The sequence below is a fragment of the Patiria miniata genome, unplaced genomic scaffold (assembly GCF_015706575.1).
Source record: "Patiria miniata isolate m_02_andy unplaced genomic scaffold, ASM1570657v1 HiC_scaffold_7, whole genome shotgun sequence".
Classification (NCBI taxonomy): domain Eukaryota; kingdom Metazoa; phylum Echinodermata; class Asteroidea; order Valvatida; family Asterinidae; genus Patiria; species Patiria miniata.
Genome location: NW_024037074.1, coordinates 45,763,065 through 45,781,903, shown reverse-complemented (window position 1 = coordinate 45,781,903; position 18,839 = coordinate 45,763,065). Strand labels below are relative to the sequence as shown.

Here is an 18,839-nt window from a genome sequence, read left to right as displayed (position 1 = left end):
ACTTTTTTTGTTTATCTGCAAAGTTTAACAATCCGTTCACTTTACTCTTTCTCTCCACCACAGAATACAATGCTTTACTGCCCCTTCCTATAGATACACAGAAAAGTGATATCATGAAATGAAAATGCAGTATGGTTTCTGTATGTCAAGACGACTTATGATATTTAATTCTAGCGATCGCAAGCGGCGCCCTCCACTTGATAATCTTTTCAACATTCTGAATTGTTGTTCACGCTTGTATTTATTTGTAGTGATTAAATACAGCAAAGATTTGGTGAGTTTGTCTTACAGTCACTATGTGGACATGTGAACAAAAGATGTCCACATAATGCAGGTTGTGTTGACGTTATGTGGACTAAGCCGTGTCCACATAACGTTTCGCCCTCTTTGGAAAACAGGTTTAGAGGCATTTTCGGGTTAAGGTTATTTGGGTTAGGGTTAGGGTCGCAGAATGAAGAGAAACATTCAAGGAAATCAAAAAAAAATGGGGTTGAAAGAGTTTTCACAGTTTAAGTAAAGTTATTTTTGTACCGAGTTTTCTTAACTACACGGAAAGAAAGGAATGTCCACATAGCGTATGTAAAACAAACATGGGTGTGTTAGTACAGGTTACAGTGTTACACAATTTACTGTTTATATCCACGTCTGTTGCTGAATTGAACTCACAATGAATCATGACACCCACTTTGACTGAAGCTTGTAAAAACATACAACCAGAAACGTTCACACAACATTAGTGAAACTTCCACTTACCTCAAATTTGCAGAGCAGCGCGCCTAAACCTCTTCCAATGTGAATAGCGGAATCTGTTGGCTACACCAATCCGTCTGGTCGTACCGTACACGCGCTGAAACCTTCTCGAGTATCGCACTCGTCCGTTACCTGTCAACCATGCAGGGCCGGATGGTAAGCGAACAAAAATGCGCGGTAGTCCACTTTGATTTTCTCGGCCCATGTGCTCCTAATCACCACAATTTGTGGGCTTTTACGCTATTAGCTGCATACCATGCGTCAGCTAGCTAACGGCGTGTTCTGAATGGCAAGTTCCATGTATTGTTCTCTCGTAGCATTACCCCTGCACTCTGTGGATCTTATCCCGATCGCAAATTCCATTTGCTCTTGATGACAGAATGAGCTTTTCTCGCAATTGATTTCTTCCGGCGTATAGCCAGTGAAAGTCGACGTCTAGATTCATAAAATTAGGTCCAGTGCACGCATTTCTGACATGCTTTCCAGCTCTCTATTGCATTTTGAAAAGAGCAGGAGAAAAGACGCCAAACGAAGCTCCAAAAATTGAATATAGGCCGGAAGCACTGCTTTCTCAACTCAACTCGCAAATGATATTACATATTTCAATCTAGGTTTCTCCTTCCTGTTTGACGTAGTGGTTTCGAGCAAAATCTCTGTTAATTTCAAATTGAGATGTCCAGCCTGTCGTATTGTGCTAAACCGAGTCGAGTCCCTTACCAACCGTTGTTAACCAATTCCATGAAATTGTTGATTATAAAATTTCCGAAGGGAGAATCTTTACAAGAGTAAAGTTTCAAATCTTCAAAGTGCGAAAACATTTCTTCAAATCGATAAACAAGTGTTGAAATAATAAATACTATAACGAGTTCGCTTATTCACAGGTTTAAAACTGGCAATTATGTGTTTGTAAATTCCGCAAAGAAGGTATGTTTTACATCGGATTCGAGTAGTTGGGGTGTTTGTTTGTTTGTTGTTGGTTGGTTGGTTAGTCTTTTAACAGGATAACTCAACTTATTTAGGGGTGGTCCTTGCTACATGTACAAATCGATTAGATTTTGGAAGTGATCCGGATCTCGGTCTAGATGCAAGATTTTTTTTTAAGGATTCTTACAAATTTATGGGAGTATTTCTTTTGGGTGTACTGGCAATATGGTGGGGATTGCTTAGCATTGGCGGAGGTTTGCGCTCTCTGAGTGCTTCTAGTTAATTTAAGGATGGAATCAATCATTATTTTGTGGTAAAACAAACACACGACACACACGAATTGATATGATGAGCCTACTGCTAAACTGGATGAAATTCTGGTCAGCGGCTTAAACACCCCCCCCCCCCAATAATACATAGAAATAAGTTGCGTTGCTAACACTGATTGGGACATCCGACTTTCGTGCCACTTTGGGAGCCGAGTTCATTCCATCGGAGACCAACAGGAACTATCTCACAGTCGATATTCATTTCTCCTCGGTTGCTCACCGAAATATGAAAATTCAAAGTCATAAACAGCAGCAGAACTCCGGGAAACACTGTACGTGTGCGTGATCCGGGCGAAAAAAAAGGCGGGGAAAAAAAACGCGGGAAGCATTACGCGCGCCACTGGCTCGTTCAGTAATTTGTGCTGGCGATAAATGATGGAATGGTTGGGTGTTGGTGCGTGTGGCTACACCGTTACACAGCTTGAAATCATTGGGTGTGCATGGCTGACCAACCCCGGCCTGAGGTACTGAGTGATATACCTGCCCACTAGCAGATTAAACAAGCCTTTACGTAAATAATTGACATGTGATGAAAAGTCGAAAGTTAAAATAACACAGCTTAAAACATATTCATTTTATTCATGTTTGTGTCAGCTGTAAAAAAGAAAAGAAAGTCGAACCTTAAAAATGTGTTTATTTTATCTTTAATTTTCAAATAGCGAGATTATTTTTAACTGCAAGGTAATCTCACTACCCTTTTATAGCTAAAAGCCATGACAAGTGTTTCCGGGAAATCGTTGGAAATCTGGTTTATCGATACAGTACACGTTTCATAACCAAATGTATATAATTATCAATTGATGCTTCATTTTTGTTCATACATGAAAGACCTTACCTGCTTTGAACGTCTCTTTTAATCATCAAAAACAAATATCACAAAACGTCCAGAAAAAATACTTTGAACTAACAATTGTTTTTTTTTTCAAGGTTTACCAGCTAGTTGGAAAAAACTCTGTCTTGCGCTAGCTACTGTGAAATACATCATAATTTTGAAACTGAAATTAACGGACAAGCATGGGTGTTTCGAAAGGTCTTTTTTTTTACCGGACGCGCTAGCCATTGGAGCTTTCGAAGGCAGACCGAGAATGACAGCACTGCAAATCGATCTCCATTTTTTGGTCAAAAATAAACTAGAAGTTGAATTTATTTTGCACACTGTTAGCAAAACATCCGCCATTTTGTAATTTATTTTTTTCAGAAAAGGTCGTTGTGGAATTGTTTTGAATGGCGTGTGAATCATTGGTTTCATAACCAGAAAGAAATATAATTGAAAACCAAAACAAAAATCGAGGGTTTCCGTTAATTGCAAGGTGAACTTCAAACTAATTAAATCCACGAATTCTACCTAAAACCCTTGTAAATTCTAAGTCCTAATTCCACATCACTTGTTGTTTTGAGGTTATGCTTAGTATTATCAGGTGAGCGTTGGCCAAGCTGCTTCCATGCAATGTTTGTTTAGATTCCTCCAGGAGGCTTGATGATGTTGATGATGTGTCGAGATGGAGAGGAGTGAAGGAGAATGATCGACAGCCTTAGGGAGGAAGCTTGTAATTGAGATGGGGGAAAGGAGACGATATGCCAGTCAAGACACAAAGACATGTCTGTGTGTACTTGTACACACGGAAGGAGAGACAAGACAGTGCTACAGGGCTCTCAGAGATGCGAGACGGACTTCCAAAGTTTCACCGAGTCACGTCGGAAGTATACAGTCATGCTCAATAGACGTGGTGATTCGACAATTACACACGTTGACTCTTATACCCATTTAACTGGCCGGTGGGGGCGGGCTGTGGGGGCGGTTATAAGTTCCCAGAATCTCATTCATCGATGGAGGACAAACGTCACACTCTGTACTACTTTGCCTCATCACCAACAATAAATACATTGATTCTCTATAAACACCTTTAATGTGATTTCCTTGAGAGAAACACTCGATCGCGATGTTTGTTGGCAATGATTAAATTTATGTTCGATGTTTCTTTTCCAGATGAATAAACCCTTTTTTACAATCTGATTTGATGGGGAGCAGCGGTAGGAAATGAAAATCATTACAAGATTGAGAGAACTAGAATTAGTTCAAAATAAGTTTGTCATTGCTGCGGTTATTTTTTTCTTCTCTATTTTTTGGTTGTGAAATGTACGATAGTTATGATCAATTGAAATACATGTACCTGCAACAAGCAGGATACGTTCCCCTTACTAAAGACGTGACAGAAATTAAGATCGATAAACGAAATAGGCACCACGATAACAGGATTACGAAAAACTCTCATGAGTTTGGGGTTGCGGTTTTGTCGTTATAACGATGCATATCCAAAATACAACTAGCCAGACAGAGCACTGAGTTCAACCTTCAACCATCCGAGATCAGACAGATTCTACGAGGAACATTTAGCACATGTTGCAAAGCGCATGTTATAATGATGAAAGGTACAAAGTCCCAAAGAGACCTCTATGTAGAAAATAATATAATGTCTGTACGAAGAAAACATTCATACATGATTAAGTACCTAAACTCAATCACAATTATATCAAAGGAGCGGTGTTTGCGTCGTGCAATCAATAATGTTCAATCATCGCGAGAATTAATCCGACGCCAGAATAAGCTTCTCGGACCGTCATCACCATCAAGGCCAAGCGCAGGTAATATGGGCTTAGTCATTTGATGAATTAATTGCAACCGGCTTTGACTTCGGATTGTTGGCACCCTGAGGATGGCTAGGTAAACTTTGATCCATATCCATCCGCCCACGCCTGCACCGCACCGAACGGAACTAACACGGGGACATCTCTTTTAATTTAGATGAAGAAGAACAAAAAATAAACGCGGGAAAATCACTTAACAGCCGTACTCTAATCAACCTGTTGGGTTCTTACGGTATGCTGTATCCTAACAGAAAGATTGGTCCAAATTTACATTTCCACATGAGTAGTTTCGCAGACGGCCACCGTCTATAATTGTAGTGAACGCATGTCTGGTTCCATTAGCCGTACAAACACGCAGTATTGATACGGATAATGGATTTTCAGGCTGGAATGAAGTGTTTTATCATGGCATTTTTGGATCATTATGGAATTGACGTAATACGAAGTCATATATTAATTTATTGAATCTTTATGAAAGGGCAAAGTACGCCTCGGGAATTGAAAGCAAAAAATGTGTCAACTATAATAACCATGTGGCTGGGTAATGTGCTCTAATGGGAAATTGTTTTACGGAAAGTGGTAACTGTATAGGCCTAGTAAAATACAAATTAAAGTAGTGCTCACCAGTAGTTCTTGGCCGAAATTTTTAGACTGGTGTCCTCTTCAGGGCGTAAGTTGCAACCTACGCCCTGAAGAAGGACACTAGTCCGAAAATTCGGCCAAGAACTATTGGTCAGGACTATTTTCCTTATTGTGTATTAGTTCTACGCAGCACCCCATTCTGTCTGTAAAAACTGAACAGGGTGGGTGAAAAGGGAAAACCAAAAGGTGCCCCTTGTTGTTGTTGTTGTTATTGTTGTTGTTGTTTTAAAGACGTTCTGCATGTAGCGCTTTCCAAATCTAGGATATGAAAGCCCAATTAATAAACTTTCTTTCAGTGAAAGATCATTCAAATCGCTCACGTGCTTTTCTAGTTATGGAATTTGATCACAAACACCGGTTTTTTTTAAAACTTTGTCCTCGGATCACAATAAAGGAAGATTATATTTCAGGAAAACGAAAACTATTCAAATACCCAACAAAAACCATCAGAACACTCTCACAACCATGATAACTAGCAATTATCATAACATTTATTTAAAAAACCTGCCGCTTCCAATGTTAAAATAACATGCTTTACAATGTCAAGAGTTTAATGTCTTGCTCTGCCTTCTCCTTGGCTGCCCCGGAGACATGCGATTATTCTGATATCATTTTCAGGAAACGACATGGTTTCCTTTTTACTGAATTATAACGTACCTTAAATGTGATCCGTGGACAAGGTAAAAAAAAAACCAGTGTTTGTGTTCACAATTCCATAGCTGGAAAAGTACATGAGCGATTTTAGGCCTAATGATTCTTTCACTAAAAGAAAGCTTAATAATTTGGGCTTTCACATCCTAGATTTGAAAAACGCTACATGCAGAAATTCTTTACAAAAATAGAGGGCACCATTAAGGTTTCCTTTTTTTTTTACTCACACTGTAGCCTATATAGTTCCCCTCTCTCTGAATGCCCTGATCCTGGTGCAGAATTTTGACTTAGTTTCCTGTCAATGTTCGAAGCCTTCCTGCAAAATGTCACAATTTTCGAATTCAGACTCCAAAGCAAACGTACGGGGGAACAAGTCATGCGTGTTCGTACTAGTTACACTAATACTTGTAAATTATTCTAACATTGCGCGTAAGGCTAATAAATAATTTGAACAAACGGTGAGAAAACCGCAAAAGAATCGAAAGTCATAAATTTTGTATAATAAACATCAGGTGTAAGCCTGGAATTGTAGCGCCATCGGAAGCAGTTAATTTAATAAATTTCGATCATGTATCCATGCGTGCTTTTAATGATTTAACGATTTCTGTCGTCGTAATTCCTGTAATAAAGGTAAAACAAGTAACAGTGAAGTAATCAATATGTAGTTTAGTTTAGCTGTCAAAATGTTCACACCAAACCAACCTTTCCCATAACTTAAATAATTGAGTAATTATTGAACCTTTTAGATTACCAACGCAAGGCAGTTCACCCACAGTTAATGGTAGTTAAATGGACTACGCATGTAATGTACACAGAATTCAGCAACTTCCACCTGATATCTTTTCAAGTGCAAATATGCGGTATCGACTGGAAATCGCTGTTCTTCAAAATGAACCCGACGTCCGGTGATCTCTGATTCCAATTTACCACCGCAAATCTCATATTAAAGCAATTAAATTTCTTCCAATGCTCCACAGTCATCGAAAAGTGACCTTAGGTTTGTTTTTCCTCCTCCGCCTGATTTTAATGCACTATACTTTACTATGCATCACGCACGGTCTGAACTTCCGGACTTCTCGATCGGGCTAATTGGGAAAACATCAATGGAAGGAATTAGACTGAGTCACTGAGATCGACCCAGAGACAAATTACAACCTCATTTCCAAGCTGCCCACCGTCTATCAATCTTAATCAAGTCACCATATTGCATCGTTACTGCGCTGCTCCTGGGAAGGGCCCCGACATTGCATTACTGAAGGCAGAAATAAAATGGCGGGAAGAGTGCACGAGTTTCCACTCTGCATAGCGCAAAGTGATTTTCAAAGGTTGGTCGCGCTCTGTGAAATGCGTAATGGTTTTTTTGGCGGCTAAAAGCAACACATAGTGCATATCAATCATGTGATTTTTTTTGTAATTGATAGTAGGCGGTTAATGAATCATATTTCATGTCTTGGGGGTGACATAACGCGCTATGTGTTATGTGCCTGGCCGGGTGCAGTAAAAATATCGGCTACCCTTGAAAGCTTTGCATAAAAGGATTCAGTGAGCCTGCATTAGTCACCTAATGTCGACCACGTTCGCACCACAGTGCGGGGAAACTTCGATATTATAGCAATTAGTCTTTAAAGCTTAACAACTTTCTTGCTCATGATATGATTTGTTCAGGGGTTCATGGTCAAAATACTAATTTTTTTATTAAATGAAAGTTTCCGCTAAGAAATGAAACGAGCCCCCTTCTTCCTCTAACTTTTTAAGCTCTAGCAGGAGCTTCTACATGTCACTTGGTGGTCGGTCTGTCTGTCTGTCTTTCTGTCTGTCCCCGAAAATTTACCAAAACATTTTTGACGAAAATTTGACAAAATGCCATGCCGTCGTCAGTAAATGCACTCTTGACGAAAGCTATCCAAAACGGGCTTTGTCTCGATCGATGCGCATGCGCGTCTATTTTGCATATGTCTGTCTCCGGACAATTGATCAAAAACAAGCCCTTAAGTTTTCAATAGAATATAACCACCAAATTTTAATTAACAAGAAAAAAAGCAAACAAAAGAAATTAAATACTTTAAAAAAAATGTTTGTAACATTTCTATTTGGTCAATTTGCAGGAGTGATTTTCGAGTGGGCGGCCCGGGCTTGTTTGAAAGCACAATCATGTCATGCAAGACATTAATGCAAGGCGTCCATACTTATTGTGCGCTCGCACTTGTTCTTCTTCTGGGTGGAATAATAAAAGAAATTCAACAGTCCCTCTCGCGTTTTAGATATTACGCCATTTTGCTTCTAGCAGTGAAAATGTTGTGACTTTCCCGCGAATATTGCAATTAACAGCATCAAGCGCGTGCTCCCCTGCCAGCATTCATGTACATCTGTAAGCACGATAATGTCAACTGGCGTATATCGGTTGGATTTATTTGCACAGACTTTAGATCCGACGATTTCTAAATAACGCGTATTTCATGTCGCGTTGCCGAGTCAATCGCTGGCACCTTTATTACGACTAGCTCTCACACACACACAAAAACTCTTCCCATCAGGAAACTCTTCGCTTCGACAGAGTAAGCCTATCAATATCTCACGGTGGCCCGATTTTACGGGAATGACACACCGATCCACGGCCCGATCACTTCTCTAAAACAACGTGATCCCGTAGTTTTTGTTTTGTTTAGACGAAAGCAATAAAGCGGCGCTGTGGCCGCTTTGACAGTTAAATTAGAAGCAGTGGTGAGCCCACTATTTGCATATCAATCACGCTGTTGTAAGAACGGGCTACGCGAGGGTTGACGAGAATACGTCATCGGTCGTTTTTCTTCCAAATTAGGAAAGGATGATGAAGGTTTCAGATCGATCGTGGCGACAGGTGTGAACCCTGGGAAGGAGGTAGCATGCACTCTTCGCTAATACGCCCACCGAAAATATATAACGTGAGGATGTTACCTCTATGAATGATGCCCATAGCTTCCGTGAGCAATCTTCGTCTGCATGCAACCGGAAGTTGTGACTCGGGGTCACCACTTCAGCAGAATCCATGCAATAAGAGATGACAGAAATTAACTGTCGCCAACGCCTTATGATATCGGTTCAAACAAAACAGCACCAAATCAGACAGTGTAGTTATTCTAATTGGCATGCTAATTAATTGAACGCATGAGGCTGAGAACATCCCAATTCATCATTGTTGAAGTCCATCTAATTGCACCTGTTTGTACTCCAAGTAATCATAAACGAAATGCTCAACCAGTTTGATTCAACCAAGTTTTAAAGGGAATTTATACAACACATGCAAACATAAAAAAAATACCAAATTATTACGAAATACCTTACTGGACTTTTAGTGAATCACAGTCTAAAGCAAAATTATGGCGTCTGGTGTGCTGACATTTTCAACAAACGTGAAATGTTTGTATCAGATTCCAGTTTGAAAAAAAAAATGTTTTTTTTTTTTTTTAAATTATACCGCCCCCGATTTAACCATATTTAGTTAGTCCGCATTTTGTTTGCAATTGGTTACACACCTCTATATATGCACGGGTACATGCCAGCTAGATAGGTTCCCGACCTTACAATTCCCCGACGTCTAGGATAAATTGCTCTGTTTGATCTGAATTGGGGTCAGGAAGCCAGACTGCATGAGCATGGTTGTTTTTCTTGATTTTGTTTATCTGCATCTACGAACACAAACGTTTAAAAAGTCAGTGTAACAATGTAATGCTTAACCCCCAAATCCATCCATTTCTGAAAAGTACAGCAAAAGAAAATGTTGTATATTCCCGCTAGCAGTAACCTAATTGATAATTTAATGACATATTGCAAACGTAAAGACATCCAGTTCCAAACGCTTACACAAAAAGCAAAGATAACTTTAAACTCGTGATTCGCACATAATTATTCCATTTCTAGTAAATTTATCAGAACCTAGATATGCCAAGCGCCTACTTACCATTCATAAACGTATCAGGCAGCTCTTCAATATTTTTTGGCTTTTAGCGACAGGTGTTTCTCTACACAGTTGTTTTATGCATGAATCTCTCCCTGGAGGCACATCAGGTGCATGATCGCTATAAAACACATCTGGTAACATTCTAAATGCTAGACACAGGACGCGCCGTTGCACAAACTAGCAAACTGGAAAATGATAATTATATTTTCATGCCAGAATATTCGTAACGTATCCAGTCGGTGCATGGAAAATCTGTCCCAAGACGATACCCTAGTTTATATATATATATTTAAAGTAACATATGAAATGGTCTTCAACCATAGCTCATGTATCCGAATACAAGAGCACGTTCATTTCAGAAGCACATCAGTCTTTGCTATAGCGATGTGGCGGCTACTACAATAAAGAACTTAAAGCATGGTAGCCATCATCGAGGGTAGATTGTAACAATATCATTCGAAGGCTATACTGACATAGAACATTCGGAGAATTAAACACAGAAAAACATGAAGTAATCTGGGAATAAAAATAAAAACCACTCTACAGACGTGCAAGGCCGGAGATTGAAAGGAATTTCGAAGGCCATTTGGGCCTAATTGATTTTGAAGTATTTTATTTAAAACAATAATAGACATACTGAACTATTAAGAACATATCGAAATGTTCTGATTTTGAGTACTGAACCGATGTTGTGTATTCCTATTTTGCATAAATAGACATATGTTAATTTAATTTATTCCATGTGTTTTGATGCGTATGTTTCACATATCTAGCGCGCCTACCGATCCTGTTTACTAGGGACATACAATTAAAATGATCAACTAGCAAGACTTAAATCAGTGATTTGACCCTATATAACGTTAACAATCACACGAATCATATTTTTCAAAATAGCGTTTGAATTTTTTTTATTTGTTGATTCCCTGTTTCTTTGAAACTGGAATTATGTTATTGTTAATCTTTCATTTAAACAGTAAAGTACATATACTCCAGTTAGGGCCTGTCAGCCATTCTAGTCATTGTTGGTTTCTTGAACTCCCGGTCTCCTGTAAATATTCCACGGACGGTCTACCTGCCTTCGGTCGGCCTACCCGGGTCGTGAGGGCTCACCTGCACCCCCGGAAGGTCTGCCCCCAGGTCTTTCCCCCGGTCTACTAGTACCATCTGATGGTCTATCCCCAGGGCGTGACGAGTCATCGGTACCTCCCGACGGTCTCCCGCCCCCATCCGACGGTCTCTCGCCAGGTCTGGTACCGGGGCGCCCTCCATCATCTCCACCGGGTCTCACATCAGGGGGTTGTCTGGTCGGCACTGCTTCGGTTTCCCCCGAGTTGGGCAACTCGTCTCTCAATTGGCCGACTTCGTTCGTCAGCGAGTTCAGCTCGTCTCCGAAGTTGTTGAGTTCGTTTTGAAAGGTGTCGATGTTTTGCCCAATTGCATCGACTATAGAAATCAAAAGAGAATACTCAGTTATATTTAACCAAACAAAAATAATAATAAGAGGGACGATCAACACTCAATGAAGAAGGACGATCAAATCCCTGTAAGATTATTGAGGGCGCTGTTTTGGTTGAAAACGAGCACTTTAATGGAGTGTATTGCAACTATTTGCCACGGGAATTGTCCACGAGTCGCGAGCCAAATGCAGCAATATTTTTTTTTAACAGTCTTGTCAAGTTAAGCATAATAGCTACCAAAGATTGGAGCATATTGAGGAGCTGATCTTGACATTTTTCATTAGCATACATACCTTTCTCATCGACATACGTGATTTGCTCTTGAAGCTGTTGCACGTCATTCTTCAAAAATTCGATTTCGGGCCCGAAATTCACTGTAAAAATGAGAAAAAAAGCTTTTGGATAAGTAACTGTTGCATGGTTTGTCCATTATAGATCAATTGGCTTCAAGTATGGTTAACACTTAATACCTAAGGGTCTTCCCTGACTTTTTAGCCGGAGTCTTATGAATCTTTGGATACCCAAAACATAATATTCCGACCATGGGTTGCCGCGCAGCGATTTGTTTTCCGGGCTACGCCCCGTGAACACTGAATGTTCCCATATATGAAGTGTACACAAAGCAGAATTACCATTTGTACATATGAATAATTAATTAGCCATAAAACCAAAACCCTTTAACCTATAGTCATGACATTTCTTGGGTATGTTTACATTAAGTTGTTCTATGCATGCTACGAGTTTCATAATTTTTCGTCTCTCGATGGCCGAGATCTAAGGGGGCGGGAGGGGATGACCCCCCCCCCCCCCCCCCCCCCCCCCCCCCCCCCCCCCCCCCCCCCCCGGCTGAGAGATGGTCCAATAACCCGGCCCTTAGGGTTGAAGCAATGTTTGGAAGAAAAATCCTATGTATATCCTCGCGCAGGATGTTATTATCACATTTGGGTCCACAAAAAGTAGCAATTCTCTATTAATTCGATTCAAATCTTCTTCGGATTTCCTACACTGTTACACTGTAAAAAAGTTGGGCAAAATGGGTCGATAATTCGACCAGTGTGCTGGTCGAATTATCAACTGCCTACACTCTTGGGCAAATTCTTCCCGATAGTTTGACAGTTTTTACCCAATTCAACCCAATATAAGGTAATTTCGTACCAATGTCGGGTAAATTACATTGCCCAGCAGTATTATACCTGTAGGTGGAGGTGTGACACAGTCCACTTCGTCCTCTCCGTCTACGCAATCGTTCATGTCGTCACAGACCTTGGATGACGCAATGCACTTCCCACTGTTGCAAATAAAACCCAGTCCAGAGTTGCACAAACCTGACAAAGGAGGCAAGAAACAGAATGCAATTCGAAAAACAACCAAATAGTATACATTAGCGTGGGGAAAAGAACATTTTTAATGAAAAAAATTATGCACTCACTCGGTCCACATCTGTCTGCGTTTTCATCCTCCTTCCCAGGGAAACAGTCAATGGTGAAGTCACAGAGTTTAGATTTGCTGATGCATTCTCCGGACTCGCACTGGAAAGATCGGGGAATAAAATCAAACCAGTCATGTTCCCTGTATCCAATAACAGTTCTGACTGATAATGTTTTTGTGCCGAAGGAACCAGACTATTTTTCCTTCCAGCCTCGCTTTGGGTACGTTGATTTGAAAGGGAAAAAAATCAAGACGGCCGCAACATGATAATGGTCTATTGCTCACCTGGTACTGTGTGACAGGGCATCCTGGGCAATCGACCTCGTCCTCGCCTTGACTGCAATCGTTTCTCCCGTCACAAACTTTCTCACTCGCGATGCATTCCTCATCCCGGCACTGAAAATTGACAGGTGGATTGCAAACAGGTGGTGCGGTGCCGCAGTCTCGCTCGTCCGATCCATCGGTGCAGTCGGACCTTCCATCACAGAGGGCCGAGGCAGGAATACACGAACCATCCCCTGGGCAAGTAAACTCGTTCCCTCGACACGGACAATCCGCCTCATCGCTAGCGTCCGTACAGTCCTCAATGCCGTTGCACACGGCAGACGTCTGGATACACGACCCATCTGAACACAAAATCAAATGTTTATGAAACTACAGGGTGAGTAAAAAAAAGAAACCCAAATGTCGGGACCATTTTTAGTGAAGTTTTGCATGTAGCACTTTCAATATCTAGGATATGAAAGTCCAATTCTTAAGCTTTCTTTTAGTGCAAAAATCATTCAAATCACTCATGTACTTTTCAAGTTACGGAATTTTAGCAAAAGTATTTGCTGTAACATACTAATCCACCAAATCCATTTATTTCTGAAAACTGCAGCAAAAGCAAATGTTGTACATTCCCTTTGACAAATGGAAACGCGCCTCCTATATCTCAACCTCTTACCCAGGCATTCATACTCTCTGAGTTGACACCCACAGTTCCTCTCGTCATCCCCCGATGGGCAATCATCCACGCCGTTGCAAACCTCGTTTTCTTGGATGCACGTGGTGCCGTCCGAACATTCCGTCTCCCCATTCCTAATGCGGTGATTAATCCAACGAATACATTAATTTATTGTCGTTTGGTTCAGGTATCAAGTTAATGCTTGACTTTATCAGACTTGTTACTTGGAATGTTCACATTCAGTTTATGAAATTCGAGATATTATTAAAACGCTCCGAACACTTTTCGAGTACTTGGCCTGACACGCAGTGATGTAGCAGATGTTCTTTTCGTCAGTCTTGTAAGTTTTAAACTGAAATGTGACTGGGTAGCTAGGTATGGGTATATAGGAGACTCCCGCGCACTCACTGATTTTGATAAAGCCTAAATGGTTTTTGGTACGTTTCATTTTTTTTTTTACAACTCACTTTAGGACAAGACACTCACCCACATCCACAATCTTGCTCATCTTCACCGTTCGCACAGTCCGTGAACTCTCCATCACACACATAAGTTAATGGGATGCACTTATGAACTGGTCCGGTACATTTGTATTCGTCTCGCTGACATGTCGGTGTAATGCAGTTGAGCTCGTCCTTGCCATCGATACAATTTCTTCGGCCGTCACATAGCTATAGACGAGCAAAATAACAGCCAACGTGACTAATAAAACAAAACAAAGTAACCGCAAACTGAAGCGTCACCTTTAAGATGACGTCACATGACCCATGATGACGTCATCATGACGTCCTTTCAATTGTCACGTTCCTGTATCACATTCCTGTCTTTGAACCCAATCGGCCAAGTAGTTATTTAAATATAGGCAATTGAAAATTGCACTTTAAGATAACATCACGACACGTGATGACGTCATCATGACGTCACCTCGATTTTCACCTATAACACATCCCTGTCTATTTACATACAAAATTTGAGCCCTATCGGCTAAATAATTATTTAGACATAGACCTTTGAAAATTGTACTTTTCAGATGACGTCACATGACAAATATGATGACGTCATCATTACGGCCATCAACGCGGACCTTCTTTTCTATATATGGTCGTTGATTGTGTAGGCCCCTAAAGTTTGATCAAGATTTGAACGTGAAAACTGTCGAAAGTGCGCCTTGAAAATTCGCGTAAATAAAACACCGATATTGATTTACAAATTGAGTCAGCATTGAGTGGCAACAATGTGACGTCATGATAATTATAAGGTCTTCATACCTACCTGTGACTTTGGTATGCACGATCCAGGTGCGCACTCAAACTCCTGCGAGCTGCATCCGCACTGCGCACCCTCGTCGTCTCCCGTACTGCAGTCGTACCGCCCGTCGCACACTGCACTCATAGCAATGCACGACTTGTCCGCACACGTGTATTCCGTCGATCTGCAATTCTGCTCGCATGGCGGAGTCCCCTCGTCCGATCCGTCTAAGCAGTCGCTGTGCCCGTCACACAACTGTAGATAAGTCAACAACTTTATTGTAACACGACGAAAAAGACATTTTTAGGCCATCAGACTGGGTTTTGGTCGGTTTTCAAATGAGGGGAATAAAGCTCATTGTGATTTTAAGCAAATGCACCCCTGTAGTTGGATGTGATAGCTTTGCAGCAGTGGCAGCTTTTTGGGTGCTATCACTTTATTTAAAAATGGCGGCAAAAACATACATGTTACACACGTATAATTAATTCGTTAACAAGCATATTGGCGGCCATGTTGGAAAAAAGTAAAAAGTGACAACACTCAAAAACTGCCACCGCTCACAATGCAAAGCTATCACACATCTTTTTAAACTCTAGATGTGCATACCTTGCCAAAAACGCTATGAGCATTGCTCCTTCTGATCATTAAAGATACCGGTGGCCCAATTTTTGGACCGAAGGAAAAAGCCTATTTAAACAAAGTTTCTAAAATGTATAAACGACAATGACACTATTCACTTTTGACTTCGGACTCTTTCCTTTCGATTCTCACTTCCAACTGTAAATAGTTTGTGCAGCTCTAGTTTCGTTTTCAATGTGTTTTGGTGTAATAGTAGTACTTCAAATTAGCTTCTACTTCGTAGAAGCGAGCACCTACGGTCCAAAAGGCTCTTCAGTGGTGATATGATTCAAATTAGGTGGTGCTATTGATTATTAACGGCTTCCAATTCTTTTCAAAATCACAGCATTTTGATGTTCCTAAATGTTGTCAACGAATTAAACAGTCATTGTTATGCAGACTTTTTGTGACAGTTATATTTTGTCGAGAAAGTCATACAATGGTACAAAATGGACCGATCCAGTAAGCACCGCCCCATGGTATTCTGACCAATCACAGCCATGATTTATGACCGACATGCGTGCACAAAAGTCCGACATGCGTGCACGCGCGTGTGATGCGCGCGGCAGGAAAATGCAGTGTGGCATTGGAGAGAAGCACGTGTTAATTTGCCCACGTGCGCAGTGGGAGGGGCTTACTGGATCAGTCCATTGACAAAGCATTAAACCAAAACAGAGCAGAAATCTTACCCAGGATTGTTTAATACATGCACCCGAGTCACATCTGAATTGGCCCTGGCTGCACGTGTGTATGGCGCAATTCATCTCATCTTGACCACCAGGACAATCGTTACGCCCATCGCATTGCCAGTAGTCCGCTATACAGAGACCGTTAGGGCAACGGTACTCGTCAGCAGCGCAGTAATTATAACGGACCTCTGCACAATTCTGCTCATCCTGGGTTGACAAAGGCAAATATGTAGTTATCGTCAAGTTATTTTTTTTCTGAAACGCCCCTGAAACCCCCAATTAAAACAAACAAACCTGCAAGTTTGTTTTAGGACAACCACAAGTCTTAGGAAATCATATAGGAAAGAATCTTTAAGTTTTAAAAGCGATGGGCCGATGAAAACTTTTTTTCCCCCGATTCAATTCAACTGATCATTTCTCTTGAAAATAAAAGGCCTATATTTGTTGTGGGTTTTTGTTGTTGTTGTTGTTGCCTCTCTTTTGATATTTCAGGTCTTCCACTGCAAGACCGCAGGCGCAGGTCTACTTAGAAATGATATTGAGAGCCAAGTCTACGCACATTACATACAGGCTAAATATATCGGCAGAAAGAATGTAGTATAGACGCCACTTCTGTGATTGTGAACAAAGTCTATGGACAGTCGAGTGCATTGTTTTTCTAACCAATTTGGCAATGTTGGTTAGAAAATTTGTTCAACCATTTTTTTTTTAAATGACTGATCTTTATAGAGATAATACATAGTGCAAAAATTGGCGTCAGGATGCCATATTCAATCCAAGATTCAAATTTGTTCAACCTTTTTTTTTTTAAATGACTGATCTTTATAGAGATAATACATAATGCGAAAATTGGCGTCAGGATGCCATATTCTTTCCATATCGGCCTTTCGACGTTTACTTCTGAGAGTGGACGAAGATGTACCTCTAGATAAACGTTTTTGTTACCCATAATTATGTGCAATACCTGACCGTCGCAGTCACTCGGATCGCCGTCGCACACGTACTCGCTCGGTACGCACTGGTCGGTGATGTTGCAGAACATGCCATCAACACACGGGCACCATTCCGGCAACTCGTCTTCCGCACCTGCGCAGTCCGGATTGCTGTCGCAGACTCTTTCCAGCCGGAGACAGACGCTGCTATTGTGGCAGTGGAAACCCAGTACGCCGTCTTGTATACAAGCTGGATTGCGGGGAACACAGTAAAGTCTTGAATAGAAGACTGCTAAAACTAACACACAGCTGCACTGAAGTGCATGCTATAAAATTGATGGTTTAGTGATTTTGTAAAAAAAATATTTGCAATAACATACATTTTGAAACGTAGGCCCTACACGGAAAAAAAATCATGGACCGGCTGCACACATTAAAAACTGTACTAGTTTTCTTATATTCTAACGTTACAAAGTTCAGATCTAGCACTTTTGTTTCACTTTAGAATACACAATACACGTTTGGCATGGAACTACTAATGCTAAAGCTGGAGAGTTGATATTCTTTTGAGTATACATACCGTTGAATGGCGCTGTTTTCTCCTTGGTCTCATTAACATCGGTATTCGTATCCAATGTCGAGTTGGAGTCCTTCTCGGTAATATAGGGTGGGGTCGAGGTTACTGATCTCGCTAACCTCTTCAGGCCTCCATCGAGGAGATGATCTCGGACATATTCCTGTCATGGTTGAGAAAAATGCACACGATGAGATGAAATCCTAAGGTGATAGGTTGTGGGTTTTTTAAAACATGTTTCTGAACTTCGTTTTTTTCTGCTTTTTTTCGACCACTGAGTCTCATACGACTTGTGCTGTTGTGTACAGGGTGACAAGTGATTGCCAGATGTGGGAATCTTTCATTGAATTCATACTTTCCATCATAATTGCTATGATTGACTGTCCAGGTAGAAGGCATTAGGATAATAAATTATTTCCGTAGGCCTACGCTTCTTCCTAAATTGTATATTTTATTTCAGAAAATCGGTCTTATCCTATATCCCGCCCCCGACGCTACACATTTATGGAAACAGTCAATCGTCACCTAAACTGTTTTAACATGTACACGTTTTATACAAGTCATTTATAATGCCTCCAATCGAAAAACTATGCCTTACCAGTATTCTCGGGGAAGAGTTGTCAGCGTCGCCATTCTTGGATCCGAAAGGAACACCATGTACATAAAGACATGAAATTATTACCAAGACCAGCGCAACACCAGGCGAGTAAGCCATGCCACCGGGGGAAAAGTGTGAACGGAACCGCGCGAGCCCACCACCTTACCACGCTGCATTCCTCTAAAATACGCAAATACCGTCTACCAGAAGTCACGCTTGGTTGGTAATGAATATTCATTATGCAAAATCCTGCATGGTTTATATTTATATACAAAAACATCAGGAGGGAAAGGTAAATGTTCATGTGTTTATTTTTCACTAGACACAAATCGATTGTCATGGTTTGTATTACGTCCATGTTAATTTTGAAGAAATGCAGGAATTTTTAAACAGTGCAATGTTTTTTTCTATTAACATGCGCGACAATTCATAAATATTCATGATCTCAAGTTTATGCCTCAAATACCAAC

The 18,839-nt window shown here is 40.8% G+C and overlaps 2 protein-coding genes across 2 annotated transcripts in view; both read right to left on the bottom strand.

The window, feature by feature from the left end:
• Positions 1–941, bottom strand: part of LOC119718791 (major facilitator superfamily domain-containing protein 6-A-like) — a 38,396-nt gene extending 37,455 nt beyond the window's left edge. The window contains exon 1 of the mRNA XM_038188213.1: positions 754–941. The gene's annotated coding sequence lies outside the window, so the exon portion shown is untranslated. The remainder of the gene's footprint in view (positions 1–753) is intronic.
• A 10,025-nt stretch (positions 942–10,966) lies between these two features.
• On the bottom strand, positions 10,967–18,565 carry LOC119745228 (low-density lipoprotein receptor-related protein 2-like). Its single transcript, XM_038221452.1, has 12 exons — positions 18,370–18,565; positions 17,778–17,934; positions 17,230–17,447; positions 16,266–16,472; positions 14,983–15,213; positions 14,197–14,381; positions 13,711–13,844; positions 13,050–13,390; positions 12,766–12,865; positions 12,530–12,661; positions 11,630–11,710; positions 10,967–11,322 (listed from the first exon to the last, which is right to left on the bottom strand). The coding sequence occupies exons 1-12, from the start codon at positions 18,484–18,486 to the stop codon at positions 10,967–10,969; spliced, it is 2,259 nt and encodes a 752-aa protein (XP_038077380.1). The 5' UTR covers positions 18,487–18,565.
• Between the last annotated feature and the right edge of the window lie 274 nt (positions 18,566–18,839).

Coding starts and splice junctions, on each gene's coding strand:
- LOC119745228 (XM_038221452.1), bottom strand. CDS start 18,486: ATGGCTTACTCGCCTGGTGTTGCGCTGGTCTTGGTAATAATTTCATGT. Junction 12,662..12,765: donor CGCAGACAGATGTGGACCGA/GTGAGTGCATAA, acceptor CTCCTTTGTCAG/GTTTGTGCAACTCTGGACTG. Junction 11,323..11,629: donor CACGTATGTCGATGAGAAAG/GTATGTATGCTA, acceptor TGATTTCTATAG/TCGATGCAATTGGGCAAAAC.